General features: G+C 41.1%; 1 protein-coding gene across 2 annotated transcripts in view; it reads right to left on the bottom strand.

The window, feature by feature from the left end:
- Positions 1-15,696, bottom strand: part of LOC126252889 (serine/threonine-protein kinase PLK4) — a 245,329-nt gene that overhangs the window by 113,509 nt on the left and 116,124 nt on the right. For both annotated transcript variants that reach the window (XM_049953858.1, XM_049953859.1), the window contains one exon: positions 10,753-10,896. In XM_049953858.1, the coding sequence (XP_049809815.1) occupies positions 10,753-10,896 (144 nt within the window). The remainder of the gene's footprint in view (positions 1-10,752; positions 10,897-15,696) is intronic.

The following is a 15,696-nucleotide window of genomic DNA, read 5'->3' as shown; positions in this document are numbered from 1 at the left end:
CCAGTTTACTGTAATGTATCCACCTGTTTTGACAATCCCCTGACAAATGATCTGGATAGTGGATATTATATTCAAATGTTTTATGTTTTATTTTCTGACTTGTTCCACACCCAAGAGAATTGTTTCATTTTTGGGTCAATGGAACGAAAACTGAATTGAATATAATATAGTCTTAATCTGCACCTGCTTTCTTTGGTACTGGAATTGTTACAATCCTCTTGAAGTCTATGAGTATTTCGATTGTCTCATACAGCTTGCATTCCAGGTGGAATAGTTTTGTCACAGTTGCTGCTCCTGTTGATTTCAGTAGTTCTGAGGGAATGTCATCTTTTCCAGGTGCCTTGTTTTGACTTAGGACTTCCAGTACACTGTCAGATTCCTGATGGGGTATTATCTCTCCCTTCTCATCTTGATTTACTTCCACTTTCCTTTCCATAATACTGTCTTCACATTTGTTTCCTTTGTATAGCCTTCTATTTATGCATTCTACGTATCAAGGTTTTCCTTCTCTGCTTAGTACTGGCTTGTCATATGAGCTCATGATATTCACACAGTTCCTTCTTTTTTCTTCAAAGGCTTCTTTGATTTTCCTTGATAAAGCTATCTATCTTTCCCATAGCCAGACACATTTTAAAGCTTTGAATTTATTTTCTTGCCATTTCTGTTTTATCATTTTTCATTTTCTGGCTGTCTCATTTTTACACATTAGCAAATTCCTTTCACCTAGTTCACTTGCTGCATTTTTATATATTTTGTCAATTAAATTCAGTCTCTATGGATTTCTACCACTCCTTGTCTTTTGACTAGTTTATCCACTGCCATCTTCACTAAGTCACCTGTCACAGTTACCAATTCATCTTCTATTGCATTCCTTTCTCTTGGTCCAGTCAACTTCCTTTGAAACATCAACAACCTTGCACTACTGTGTTGGGTATTAGCTTTGTGTCTATTTTGACTACAATAAGAGTGCTTTTATGCTGCAACCTCCCTGCTCACCAGCATGGCCTGGCACTGATCAGTCAAACCCACTGAGCCTTACTGGCGCATTTAACCTGCACCACCGCTGAGCACTGTGCTGCTTGCTACAATCCTCGCTGGTGAGGATATCAAGATGATTTGTGTTTGGAGCAGCAACTACTGCTGTCAGTCCTGAAACGTGTGCTGTGGTTGGATGTTTCAAGGTTACTTAGCAGTGCCATTGTTTATAGACCTTCACCTTATGTCTACTTCTATATCTCCATCTATTTTCATACTCTTCAAACCACTGAGAAGTACAGGGTGAGCACAAAGTCTTGCCCTGATTATAACCAATTTATTACACAATAACTGTTAGAAGTAACAATTTACATTTGATGCTGCTACATAGGTTAGTGTTACTAGTTGTCATCCCCCCCCCTCCTCCCTCCCCTTTAAGACCACTTACATTAATAAACCTCAATGTGTGCTCCCTTGGTAGCTCGGAGAATGTCGAGGCGGTATTCCAGTTCCCGCCAGGTGTTTTGTAACGTGCTCTGTCACAGTACCCACAGCAGCTTGTATCCTAGCCTTCATTTCGTTGATGTCAGCAACTGGTGTGACAAAGACTCTGTCCTTGATATAGCCCCAGAAAAAAAAGTCAAGGGGCGTAATTTCTGGAGAGCAGGATGGCCAGGGTGTTGGACCTTTCCTTCCAATCCACCAATCCAGAAATGTTTCATCCAGGAAATCACATACTATCAAAGTCCGGAGGGAGGGGGTGCTCAATCTCGCTGGAAAATTATCCATGGCTGATATTCTTTTAACTGTGGGGCAATGAAGTGTTGCAAAACGTCTAAGTAAATGTTAGAGGTATCGTATTTACTCGAATCTAAGCCGCACTTTTTTTCCGGTTTTTTAATCGAAAAAACTGCCTGCGGCTTAGAATTGAGTGCAAAGTAAGCGGAAGTTCTGAAAAATGTTGGTAGGTGCCGCCACAACTAACTTCTGACGTCGAATATATGTAGCACTACACAGGCATGCTTTGCAGGCACAAAGATAAATACTGGCGCCAAAATCTCTGCGTCAGTAAATAAATTTTTTTTAAAAAAGTGGAAGACGAGCTTTTTTCTCCGCCCCGAGTTTCGATCACTGCATTTTCATACATTATCCAACAAAGTAAATACAAATTCTGTATTGTTCATCTTCTAATGTAGCAGCATTTCAATGTACTACGAAAATCCGACTGGCAAGACTGTTTGGGATGTTTATCACAAGACCACCTACAATACATCTTGTAGATGGTCTTGGTTTGTCAATATGGCCAACTCTAGGTTCTGAATTTTTTCCTACCCGTGAGAAGAGGTGGTTGCTAATAGGAACTTTTATGAATTGTGAATCACATGCAGTATTCTCTTCACCACACAAATATAAAACATTTTGCCATGTATTCTTTCGTGTTTGCTGCTATCTCATTTAAATCCTGTCTGCCTAATAAATTACGAAACTAGAGTGAGACAACAGCAAACGCGGAAGAATATACATATCATGTCACATTTATATTTGTATTATTCTTAAGCCTAATTGTGATACAGTCAGAAATGAAGCACGGCAATTGACTAGATTTATAAATCTAAGATGACTCTAATTTCTGTGCAGAATGTAATGTACTAATAAGGCATCTGCAAAGATTTTCAAACGGAGAAAAATTTTCGCTAAACTCTCGTTCAGAAAATCTTCTACCATACGCAGTCGATTATTTGATTCTTGTTGATCATTATCAAAGAAAGCAGCGGTGTAAGTAACAACAAATAGCAGTCTCTTGCCATTGTTTTGCCAATGAGACGATTCCCCCCCCCCCCACCTCTTTTTTTCTTTTTTTTTAAATAAACGGCAGCAGCGTGCATAAAAGCAAGACATGCAGCGAGCGGCGACAGGCCGTGAACACTCATTACCAGAATGTGACGAACAATGCGTGACACAGTACAGTAATGCATTTTCAGCTTAGAGTGACGTAAACACCTATAACAAAGAGAACGGCACTTATCAGATCAAAGAAAAATAAGCAATCGATTCAAACCAGACAAAGCACGGGAAAAAGGAAGGGTATCTGCATAAATACGGACAGAGCGTCTGACGCATAGCAATGGCTGCCTGGCAAAGCTTAACTGCTAAGCTTACAACTCGAACCAAACTACTGTAGCTGTATCATCATTCATTTGACCTAAATTGTGTCTCATATTACAATGGACCAACTTTGTTTCGATTTGGAGATGCGGCCTAAAACTTTTCTCTCCTCTTGAATTTCGAGTCTCAAATTTCAGGTGCGGCTCAGATTCGGGAAAATTTTTTTTCCTTGCTTTCGAGTCTCATTTTTCAGGTGCGGCTTAGATTCGACTAAATACGGTAACGAATTTTTCCGCATGTGGAGACTCTGAACTCCACATACAGTCATTATGCCTATTTACCATTCCACTGACATTAAAGGCGGATTAATTGGTAAAGCTTACGTGATTTAAGTAATCGTTAGCACCATCAATCCTGTTGAGAATCTCAGTTGCAAATTCAGCACATGACAGCAAATCACTCGGTTGCAAGGCCTGGACAATTTGCACTTTGTAAGCATGCAACCTAACCCTTTCATGAAGAATCTTCACCACACTTGCTTGTGGTATTTGAAGTTCACGTGATGCTTGATGAGTTGATATAGAGGGACTCTGTTGAAATGATTGGTGAACACGATCAACAGTTGCATCACTCAACCAAGGCCTGTCACTTTGAGGATGATCTTCAACACTGCCTGCTTCGTTAAACTTTGCATACCATCGCTTTATTGATTTTATGTCAGGAGAGCTTAATCCAGAAGAAGCCCAAAATTTACGCTGAACACTGATGGGCGATTTTGTTTCGTGAAACCAAAGCACACATTGTGCTTTCTCCTGCTTCGATGCCATTTCGCCAGCAACTAACATGACCTAACAGACCGTGTCGGTGTTGTGGAGCACTAGCGCGCCATCTATTAGTCACACTGTCAGCTGTTAACGGACAAAGCTATCTGGGACCAGACACATACCGATCATCATATCATCTCAACTGCTTCATGATAGATAATATATTTTTTTGGAAATCGGTTTCTCTGTTTCACCTGATTTGTCATTTTCTTTTCTTTGACAGAATATCAGCTCTGAAATCTATGAGTGGCAGAGAAGTACATGAAGATATAATTTGTAATTTGATAGATAAAAAATCTACCCACCAAGCGGCATCAGGAGAACACACATGTAAATATACGGAAATCTGCAAGCTTTCAGAACCAGTGGCCGCCTCTTCTGGCAGGAGGATTGAAGGGGAAGGAGTAGGGGTGAAGGAAAAGGACTGATGAAGTGTAGGAAATGGGGAGAGTTTGGAAAAATTGTGCAGAACCTCAGGTCAGGGGAGACTTACTGGACAGGATGAGAAGGAAAGAATGATTGTTGGGGACTGCACCAGACAATATTTGAAAACGTGGAAGTTCAAGGGTGGAAGATGAGTAATATGCAAGACAGAGGTTACTGACTAAACACTGTGCATGAGTTAATAAGAGCGGAAAGCTACCGTATTTTACAAACTATAAGACATACCTTAATTTTTAAGCAATTTTTTTAAAAAAACTGCAGTTTTACCTACGTAACTTATTACGTTAAACGATTATTTTGTTATAAATTTTTATAATCAAGGCAAGACTTTGTGCTCACCCAGTACATGACAGAGAGTGTTTCCAACAGTATCACAAATTGAAATTTCTTCCCATTCCATAAACATATAGAGCATGGGAAAAACGACTTGTTAAACACCTCTGTGCATGTTGCAATTAGATTGACCTTGTCTTTGGGATCACTGCAACTGCAATACATAGTGGGTTGTACGATATTCCACAATTCATCTCTTAATGCTGGTACTTGAAACTTTGTAAGTAGTCTTTTGAGAGAGAGTTTGTGTTTATTTTTAAGCATTTGCCACCTCAAGCTTTTCTGAATTCCCACGACACACTCTTGTGGATCAAATTTGTCGCCATTGGTGCCGCCTTTCTTTGTATACATTCAGTGTATGCTGATACTCCTGTTTGGATCCTCTCCTCAGTAGACTGATTGCATTTTTCCAGTTTCCTACCTATAAAACCACCATATGCATCATTGTGATTTTATGAGATAATTTCAAGAGCAATAACTACAAGTGATGATATTTAACAGGTACTTATTTCAGCTGTTAACAGACAAAGCTATCTGGGACCAGACACATACCGATCATCATATCATCTCAACTGCTTCATGATAGATAATATATTTTTTTGGAAATCGGTTTCTCTGTTTCACCTGATTTGTCATTTTCTTTTCTTTGACAGAATATCAGCTCTGAAATCTATGAGTAGCAGAGAAGTACATGAAGATATAATTTGTAATTTGATAGATAAAAAATCTACTCACCAAGCGGCATCAGGAGAACACACATGTAAATATACGGAAATCTGCAAGCTTTCAGAACCAGTGGCCGCCTCTTCTGGCAGGAGGATTGAAGGGGAAGGAGTAGGGGTGAAGGAAAAGGACTGATGAAGTGTAGGAAATGGGGAGAGTTTGGAAAAATTGTGCAGAACCTCAGGTCAGGGGAGACTTACTGGACAGGATGAGAAGGAAAGAATGATTGTTGGGGACTGCACCAGACAATATTTGAAAACGTGAAAGTTCAAGGGTGGAAGATGAGTAATATACAAGACAGAGGTTACTGACAAAACACTGTGCATGAGTTAATAAGAGCGGAAAGCTACCGTATTTTACAAACTATAAGACATACCTTAATTTTTAAGCAATTTTTTTTAAAAAAACTGCAATTTTACCATTTATTATATTAGACTGCAAAGCCAGTTCCACACTGGTTTTCTTTAAGTTCTGAATAAGATAAGTTTTCTCTTTATACTCTTGTTGCATTTTCTGAGATACACTCCTGGAAATTGAAAAAAGAACACATTGACACCGGTGTGTCAGACCCACCATACTTGCTCTGGACACTGCGAGAGGGCTCTACAAGCAATGATCACACGCACGGCACAGCGGACACACCAGGAACCGCGGTGTTGGCCGTCGAATGGCGCTAGCTGCGCAGCATTTGTGCACCGCCGCTGTCAGTGTCAGCCAGTTTGCTGTGGCATACGGAGCTCCATCGCAGTCTTTAACACTGGTAGCATGCCGCGACAGCGTGGACGTGAACCGTATGTGCAGTTGACGGACTTTGAGCGAGGGCGTATAGTGGGCATGCGGGAGGCCGGGTGGACGTACCGCCGAATTGCTCAACACGTGGGGCGTGAGGTCTCCACAGTACATCGATGTTGTCGCCAGTGGTCGGTGGAAGGTGCACGTGCCCGTCGACCTGGGACCGGACCGCAGCAACGCACGGATGCACGCCAAGACCGTAGGATCCTACGCAGTGCCGTAGGGGACCGCACCGCCACTTCCCAGCAAATTAGGGACACTGTTGCTCCTGGGGTATCGGCGAGGACCATTCGCAACCGTCTCCATGAAGCTGGGCTACGGTCCCGCACACCGTTAGGCCGTCTTCCGCTCACGCCCCAACATCGTGCAGCCCGCCTCCAGTGGTGTCGCGACAGGCGTGAATGGAGGGACGAATGGAGACGTGTCGTCTTCAGCGATGAGAGTCGCTTCTGCCTTGGTGCCAATGATGGTCGTATGCGTGTTCGGCGCCGTGCAGGTGAGCGCCACAATCAGGACTGCATACGACCGAGGCACACAGGGCCAACACCCGGCATCATGGTGTGGGGAGCGATCTCCTACACTGGCCGTACACCACTGGTGATCGTCGAGGGGACACTGAATAGTGCACGGTACATCCAAACCGTCATCGAACCCATCGTTCTACCATTCCTAGACCGGCAAGGGAACTTGCTGTTCCAACAGGACAATGCACGTCCGCATGTATCCCGTGCCACCCAACGTGCTCTAGAAGGTGTAAGTCAACTACCCTGGCCAGCAAGATCTCCGGATCTGTCCCCCATTGAGCATGTTTGGGACTGGATGAAGCGTCGTCTCACGCGGTCTGCAAGTCCAGCACGAACGCTGGTCCAACTGAGGCGCCAGGTGGAAATGGCATGGCAAGCCGTTCCACAGGACTACATCCAGCATCTCTACGATCGTCTCCATGGGAGAATAGCAGCCTGCATTGCTGCGAAAGGTGGATATACACTGTACTAGTGCCGACATTGTGCATGCTCTGTTGCCTGTGTCTATGTGCCTGTGGTTCTGTCAGTGTGATCATGTGATGTATCTGACCCCAGGAATGTGTCAATAAAGTTTCCCCTTCCTGGGACAATGAATTCATGGTGTTCTTATTTCAATTTCCAGGAGTGTATTTTGGTTTTGTAACTTCTGAAATTTTCCTGGCGTATTTCTTTTCCTAATAATTTTCAGGTGTGCATCTGGGTACCATCGACATTCTGCCACAATATTTTGGCCCAGAGACTTCCAGCCATCTTCAGGCGAGTGGACAGTTACTGAAGAAACCAGATGCATTGATGGTATTTATGCCAAGTCCAGCATACGAGAAATGCGCTGGTGTCTTATGGCGCATGCGTCAGGTGATGACATGTGTGCGACAGTTGATTTGTGTATGCTGGCCTCATTCTGCTGTCACTGGATAACATCAATTCTTCATTTACTGAATCCCAGAAACTGGTGCTAAAATTTTTGTTCAATTGTATTCCATTGAGTGTCCCATGGAAATACAGCATCCTGCTACTGCTGATTTTAATGACAGCTGAAGACAGATGCATCTTTCGTGTTCTGTACAACATTACTGGACAGTTTGTGTCGTCTGGCGTGTATCTGTGGCACCACGCTCATGAGGAATTTTGTAAATGCTTGCTATTTCCATTTCTCATGGGACAGTCAATGGGAAACAATAGGACAAAAATTTAGCTCCAGTTTCTAGTTTTTGGGATGCAGTTATCAAAGAACAGGTGGAAAAATGTCTTGGCAATAATCTTATAAAGTGACAATGGCTTTTAACTGGAAAAAAATTGGAATCTTATAATTAAAATTGTCCAGTCACAGCAGAATTGACAGGGTCTTTCGATACTCAACGATTAGATGGTCTCTTACTTCCACCACCAGAGGCAGCACACACAACTCGGCTGTCCGATGCATGTTATCACCTGACGCATGTGCTGTAAGGCGCCAGCACATTTCGCATGTGCAAGATTTGGCATAAATATTGTGAATGCATCTGGGCTCTTCAGTAGTTATCTACTCACCTGAAGATGGCTGGATGTCTCTGGGTCGAAATATCATGGAAGAATGTCGACAGGATCCAGCTACATGCCCGAAATTATTTGGGAGGGGGGGAAATTGGTTTTGTTTCACATGCTAAGTCCATGACGTTTCATAACCAACCAACAACCAACTAACTCTACCCTTAAGTCTGTCAAGTTCCTCTGTAGTGCTAGCTTATGAGAGTGTATTTGAATCATTTCTGTATTAATTCCATTGTCATTTTGACGGTGTCCTTGAATCCACTTCAATATGCCATTCTAGTTTTGGTCATTTTGCATTCAGTTTTCTTTTTGTACAGTTAGTTTTCTTCATTTTTTTCACTTCTTCTTTACTAGCCCATCAATCACAAATGGTTATTTTTTCTGTTGGTGGAGGACCAAAATGCCGCTCAGCTTCTCCATTTCCCTGTTCTTCTGCATATGTTATTACTTTCTATTTATAGCTCACATCATATGAATACCTTTTATTTTTTTCCATTATGAAACTAGCTACTAACAAAAATATTGCAACTGCTACTGGTAACACAAATTACTTTTATTTCCCATTTATTGGCACCACAGACTGCAATGATGCCTCACAGGATACAGTGTTCTGGGTTTGTGACAGCAGGGTGGGAGGGAGAATGTGTTAGCAAGCTTGTGAATCCCCACAACTCATGTTCGTCACATCGGTGTGCTGCTGCTGTCAGCTGAACCCATTGTGGCCAGATAGCAATAGGTTTCCTGCGGCATCAAATATGTGGCCATTTTGAAGACTGATGGGAATTTTAAATCAAACACTGGATATTTTTATATTAATTTCGAATATAAGACACACTTGAATTTTGGAGACAACTTTTCGAAGAAAAAAGTGTGTCTTACAGTCTTTAAAATACGGAAAACGCATTGTGATAGAGATGGATAAAAACTGACGAAATATTACCACAGAGTCAGTAGGCCTGTGAATCGCTCTTCCACTGAAATTAAATTAATAACATTGGGACAAAGATTCATATCTTCAACTGTTCTGGATCAATATTTAAAATGAACTGGAAAATTTGTTTTGAGATTTGTTAACTGTTCGAAAAAGTGCTATGGATAATTTTTGAGCTGTTAGAACTCTTGAATGTATCTGCATTGTGGATGATATGCATTGAAAGGATGCATCCTTACAACTCCTCCTTTCTCCTTGTCAATAATGACTTGGTGTAAACAAACCACTATTATCCTCATCATACGACGCAGGGAATGTTGTTTTTGCTTCATACACTGCAAGTAATCCACTCAATTAGTGAATTAAGATTCCTGGCCGGAAACAAGATTGGTGGTGAAAGGAAGGTGAAGACCAGAAATATGCCAACAGTGAAGATGCAGCATGAATTTAACATTCCTCCCATCAAGTAAGGAAATGCAGTGTACCAGCAGTGAGCAGTGAGGCCGCAGCATAAACATCCCAATACTCTCATTATGCCATCCAACGTGGGTTACCCAAATTCCTTTTTTTTTTTTTTTTTTTTGCGTTATTAGTCCTACTATGAGTTATCACAATTTCATTTTGTGTTGATAACCCTGTACTCGCAGAACCAGAAATACCATTTTTCCAGCCATTGCACTTAATTAATTCCTACTATTGTAACATCAAGCTATTCATTTCCCTTTCAAGTTCCCTAATCTGCCTAGGGAGAGGATCTATTGTTTCTCACTCCAACTCATGAAACAGTGGGTTTGTTTTTTATGTATTACAAAACACAACTGGAATACTTTATCCTACGGGATGAAAAAATAGAACCAAAGAGCAGAGTTGTGTTGTAATTAGAGCAGATGACCTGAGTTGCTCTACAGCTGCTATGAAAATCTCTTTAATCTTTATGACATCTCTTTCAGCAAGGACATCGATTCAGCTGGGTGGCAGAGACAATACTCTAGTTTCACCAATGTTGCTGCATATTGATTTGAACATAAAGTTATTGATTCTATGATTTTTTATGACTCTTTTCAATCCTTTCGTCCTAGGCACTTATTAGTTCTGTGCATCCTGATGGAACAACGTTTCTGTACAGTCAAGTCACTTATTTACAACTGGCACTCATATTGTTTGTTGCTAATGAAGTAAATCTGCAAGCAGTCACTTTTTGTTTATGTATTTTATTTGGATTGTACAAGTTCCGAGATAATTGATTATCTTCAGTGTTGCTAAGAGAATTTAAAATCTGCAAATATGTGCATACTGGAAGTCATAATTACTTCTAGCATATTAATGGCCATGACTTACCTGTGTCAAAGTTGAGTCCAAACCACAGCAGAGTTACTCTGCAAATACAATCAGGCAGAAATAATGAACTTAGACTGTGTGATGTATGCCAATCAAAGCTTTATAAGTATGAACGGGGGTAGAGGGAAGAAAAACTTTGGGTTTCTTGGAAACAGTTTCAAGACTAGAACAAGAAATTAATTAAAGTAATTAAGAAAAAGGAATGAATAAATAAACAAAAGGCAATTAATACCTCATAGTTGGACATCACCACTCTTGTTAGTGTACTTTTCACAGCAGCTGTATCAAATGGTGGTTTACCAACTAAGAGAGTATAAAGCATGCAACCAACTCCCCAAACATCAGCTTCCATCCCATGTGAGCTACGTGTTGCAACCTGGGAACAAATGACAAATTATGATCACTTAGTGGTAGCAACAAGTATCCATTTACAACTACTTGCAATGACATAAATTTGTCAGAATTACTATATTAATTGACTTAAATAATGCATGTTTCCCTTCTGCTTCATGACATTAATTCATTCTTTCATTTGCAATGAAATCTTTCATGAATTAGAAGACATAGGTTATTATTTGATCATTTGTTTACCCCAAAACCTTTTGTATTATAATAATAATAAACTAGAGCACCAGTAGTAAGACTAATTACTTCTACTGCTCAGGTATTGTAGTGTTTCAATTTGGAAGCTGGTTCACTATGAATTTCACTGCTCCCATGATACATGGTACAGTAGTTTAATGCATTTGGTTCAATAAATTATTGACAATTTATTACATTAACTATATTTTGTAAATGCTACAAAATGTAAATGTCCCTTATGATTGTTTCGTGTATCACATGGAGTCTTGACATCAATGACGGGTCTTCTGGCAATTTTTCGTGACGTACAGATGCTGGGACAACTTTCAGCCAATTGGTCAGCCATGTATTGCAGGAAGATGCTTCCATCTGTGTCCAGAGTTCATTGCTTATTATTACAAAAATTCAAGTAAATGAATATTTTTTGTGTTGTAAAGAGATGTGTCAGTTCCTGCGGAGACAGTTCAGTTGGATGGCCACAAAAGAAATCACATCAGCATAACAAACTGATTTTAAATTTTTAAGCAATGGAACTCCAGGCTGGAATATTAACAATATAAGGGAAAGGACAGATTGCTAATCACCATAAAGATGTCATGTTCAGTTGCAGACAGGCACATTAAAAAGACTGTTACACATTCATCTTCTGGCCAAACCCTTCTTCAAAAAATAAGAAACACACACATTCACACAAGCAAGTACACATCATGCACACATGACCGCCATCTCTCGCAGCTCCGATCAGTATGCGATGGTCACATTGAGTGGCAATATGAAGTGGAGCAGCGTAGGGGGAGGGATAGCAGAGTAAATGTGGGGGAGAAAGAAGAAGAGCTGCATGGGTGAGCATCACAGACAGTGCTCTTCTCTCTCCCCACCCATACCCTCCTATCCCTCCCCTTCCTCGTACCACTCCAGAATGCCACTCAATGTGACAGCTGCATTCAGGTCCGAGCTTCACCACCAGCTTATCTGAACTGCAAAGATGGAATTTATCCTTACAACACATTCTCCACTTCCAAAATTATCCTGGACTCAACCTATGGTAACCCAACTGTCCCCATACCCTGCACCCAACACTATCACCTCTTTCCTATTCACGTCCCCTCATCCTCACCGTGTGCCGCCCTCTGCCAATGCACCAGCAAATCTTTCCCCTTCCCTGCTTCTTTTCTCCCCCACCCCCCACTGCACAGCCTCCTGATGCTGCACCTGGTAGTCTCCTCATGCCTCCACCTAGTCCTTGCACACTCCGCTAGGTGGTGCTTTTCTCTCCTCCTCTCATACTCTGCTAACCCTCCCCCATACATGCCCCACTCCAGATTGCCACACAACGTAACAATTGCATTGTGGTCCGAGTTGCCAGAGGTGGTGGTCATGTGTGTGTGCGTGTGATGTGTGCTTGGTTGTGTGAATGTGTGTGTGTGTGTGTGTGTGTGTGTGTGTGTGTGTGTGTGTGTTTTCTATTCTGAAGAACTCCTTCGTTGTGCCTGTCTGCAACTCAACATGTCATTTTTACGGTGAATAGCAATGTATCCTTCCCCTAATGTTGTTGATTTTAAATTTTGCAATATGTGGCCTGTACATTAATCTCTGAGAAATAAAAGTGAGAATTCATTAATGAAGAAAAGTATTTGCATTGTAGGTGTCTTCTTTTACAAAATTAGATAACATATACAGTATCTATTAACACTGCATTATCCTCATTAATTACAATAGAAGCAATTAATTAAAATTGAGAAATGTCAGTTACCAATACCTACATAAAATGCAAGACAAACTATAACTGTGAGAATCATATATCACAATGAAAATTTCTCAGTCAGTTAATGACTACGGGTGTGAATGGAAAAGATCCATTAATGTTCAAAACTGTAAAAGTATAAGACTTAGTAAGAATTAACAGTGATTTAAAGTGAAAACAAGATTATTAATTACATACAGCAATATCAGACTGGTTCATCCAAAAACAGAAAGTAGTGCAAAAATTGTGAGAAAGGCGTGTTGTAGAATCTTTGGTTATTGTGGTAACAATATCAATGGTCCCACTAACATGTAGAATTCTAATTCATAATTTTGGACATCATCATTAATGTGTAAAAGTGTTCTGGGCCCACAGTTCAATTGCAAGACTGAGAAAAAGAACCTACTAAGATATAGCTAAACTCTTTGGATAACAGTAAAGTGTGATCCCAGGTGGAGTAGCCGTTTCAATCATGAAGCAACAATACATACAAAAACATAGTAATTGCGCTATTTTCACATGCAGGAGGGCCATATTATTGCAGATGTACTCACCGCCATCACTCTATTGAATATTTGGTTTACTGTAAAATGGTTGCCTTTCCTAAGAAACTGCCATTTTAATCAGTTTTCCAGATATCCTATTATTATTAATTATTGAGACCATCTGCCTGGTGAGGAGGAGGTAGGGAAGGATGCACAAAGCAAAGATGCAGTACTGGGATGGAGCAAGGGAGGTCTTTCAACAAAAGATTCAGTGGCTGCACAAAAAGACAGAAGGAGTTCACAGGGTAGAGAATACAAGAGATATAGAAATGGGGGCCGGGAGGAAGGATGAGGAAGATGGAGATTAAGAGGGAGTTGGGGAAGTGAGAGGGAGAGGGGTAGAAAAGGAGAAAACAGGGGTGTTTTTGGGGGGTGGGGGGTAGGAAGAGTGGTGGGAGAAGGCAGTATATGATTTGGAAGGGGGATGAAAGACATAGAGATATGAGAGGAAGGAAATGAAGTAGGAAACAGGTTAGGGGAGATTTAGGCCAGGGGGATCATGAGAGCGAAAGATATACTGGAGAGATAATTTCCACCTGTGTAGTTGAGAGAAACTTGTGCTGGAAAGGAGTATCCAAATTGACTAAATGTTGAAGCAGCTGTTAAGTCATTTGTATTGTAGTGAGCAGCATGTTCGGTACCTGGATGGTCAAGTTTGCAGTTGGTCTCAGTTCGGCAGTTTGGCTACTTGCTCACACAGAATGCTATACATAAAACGAGTATAGCTCTACAAAGTATAGCCAAAGTGTAGCTCAGCGGCTAAGTGTCACACTACACAGCCATAGGTCCAGAGTTCAACTCTCAGTCAGTTCTTGGGTTTTTCCATTACAAATTTGTTTCTTTCATCCATGGTAACATCTATTTTATATGTGAAAAATTCTAAGTGTTACCACAGTTTGGATCCCATATAAACCTGTAAGTACCCTTATAACTGACTGCATAAGTCACTTTCATATGATAGAGGGATGACTCCTATATGACCATGCCTAGAAAAGTGCCGTAGTGTTCAAACCAACCTTCACACTGAGAACATCTTTACAACAGTTGGTGGAGGTGGGTAAAAATAAACTCTTATTTTGAGTTCCTGTTTGAGATGTGACACTACTGCTTCTTTGTCTAACTTGCTAAATATGTATATATTCCTTCACTTTTCAGATGGTCTTTGTTCTTTCAGCGATCATTGCTTTTACAACTGTCCCATGGGCACTAATACTAGTCTTTTAATGGACATATTCAAAGAGATGAGGTTTATTTGCTGCCACATAGAATCTCCGCCTGACCCATCACAAAAGAACAGATAGCTGCCCCATTTATTCCCAAGCGACCATTAGTTTGTTCTTATTCTCCGAGTCAGTCGACATCATTTTCTTACTTCTTACCTAGTCACTATATCCATTGATGACGACACTATATTTCTGGACCCTCCCAAATAACGAAGTGGACTATGCTTCTGTTCTGCCAAGCTGACTATGTCCTGGGAGCAGGAGTGGGGGAGGGCAGCAGGGGGAGGTGGGGACTGGTTGGTAGACTGAACTTATGATTCGGTGGCTATGGACTAGCATAATTATTGTCAAGTAAACTAACTATTCCAGTGATGTGAATCCCGTCTTTTTTTCATGTAGATCAGGATATTGGTCACTGAATTCCAAGACTTCCAATAATGTTTTAATTTTATTACGATAATGATGGAAGCTGAAGAAATGAATTAAAATCTGTGCTGTCATGGGACTCAAACTCAGGTCTCCTTGCTTACTAGGCAGAAATGTTGACCATTACACCACCGCAGCACTATGGTCAACATTGCTGCACGGACTACCCAAGTGCCATACCCAACACAAACTTCAGCTCATATCTTCAGCTTATTTTCCCCCTAAACTGTCACTATTTCCAGGGCTCTCTGATGTTGGAACAGCACTCTAATGTTGGACGTAATGGGGAAGTCCTGTACATGCAGTGATCTTTGTTGTTGTTGTTGTTGTTGTGGTCTTCAGTCCTGAGACTGGTTTGATGCAGCTCTCCATGCTACTCTATCCTGTGCAAGCTTCTTCATCTCCCAGTACCTACTGCAACCTACATCCCTCTGAATCTGCTTAGTGTATTCATCTCTTGGTCTCCCTCTACGATTTTTACCCTCCACGTTGCCCTCCAATACTAAACTGGTGATCCCTTGATGCCTCAGAACATGCCCTACCAACCGATCCCGTCTTCTGGTCAAGTTGTGTCACAAACTTCTCTTCTCCCCAATCCTATTCAATACTTCCTCATTAGTTATATGATCTACCCGTCTAATCTTCAGCATTCTTCT

The sequence above is a fragment of the Schistocerca nitens genome, chromosome 4 (assembly GCF_023898315.1).
Source record: "Schistocerca nitens isolate TAMUIC-IGC-003100 chromosome 4, iqSchNite1.1, whole genome shotgun sequence".
Classification (NCBI taxonomy): Eukaryota; Metazoa; Arthropoda; class Insecta; order Orthoptera; family Acrididae; genus Schistocerca; species Schistocerca nitens.
This window is presented reverse-complemented; position numbering and strand designations above follow the sequence as displayed.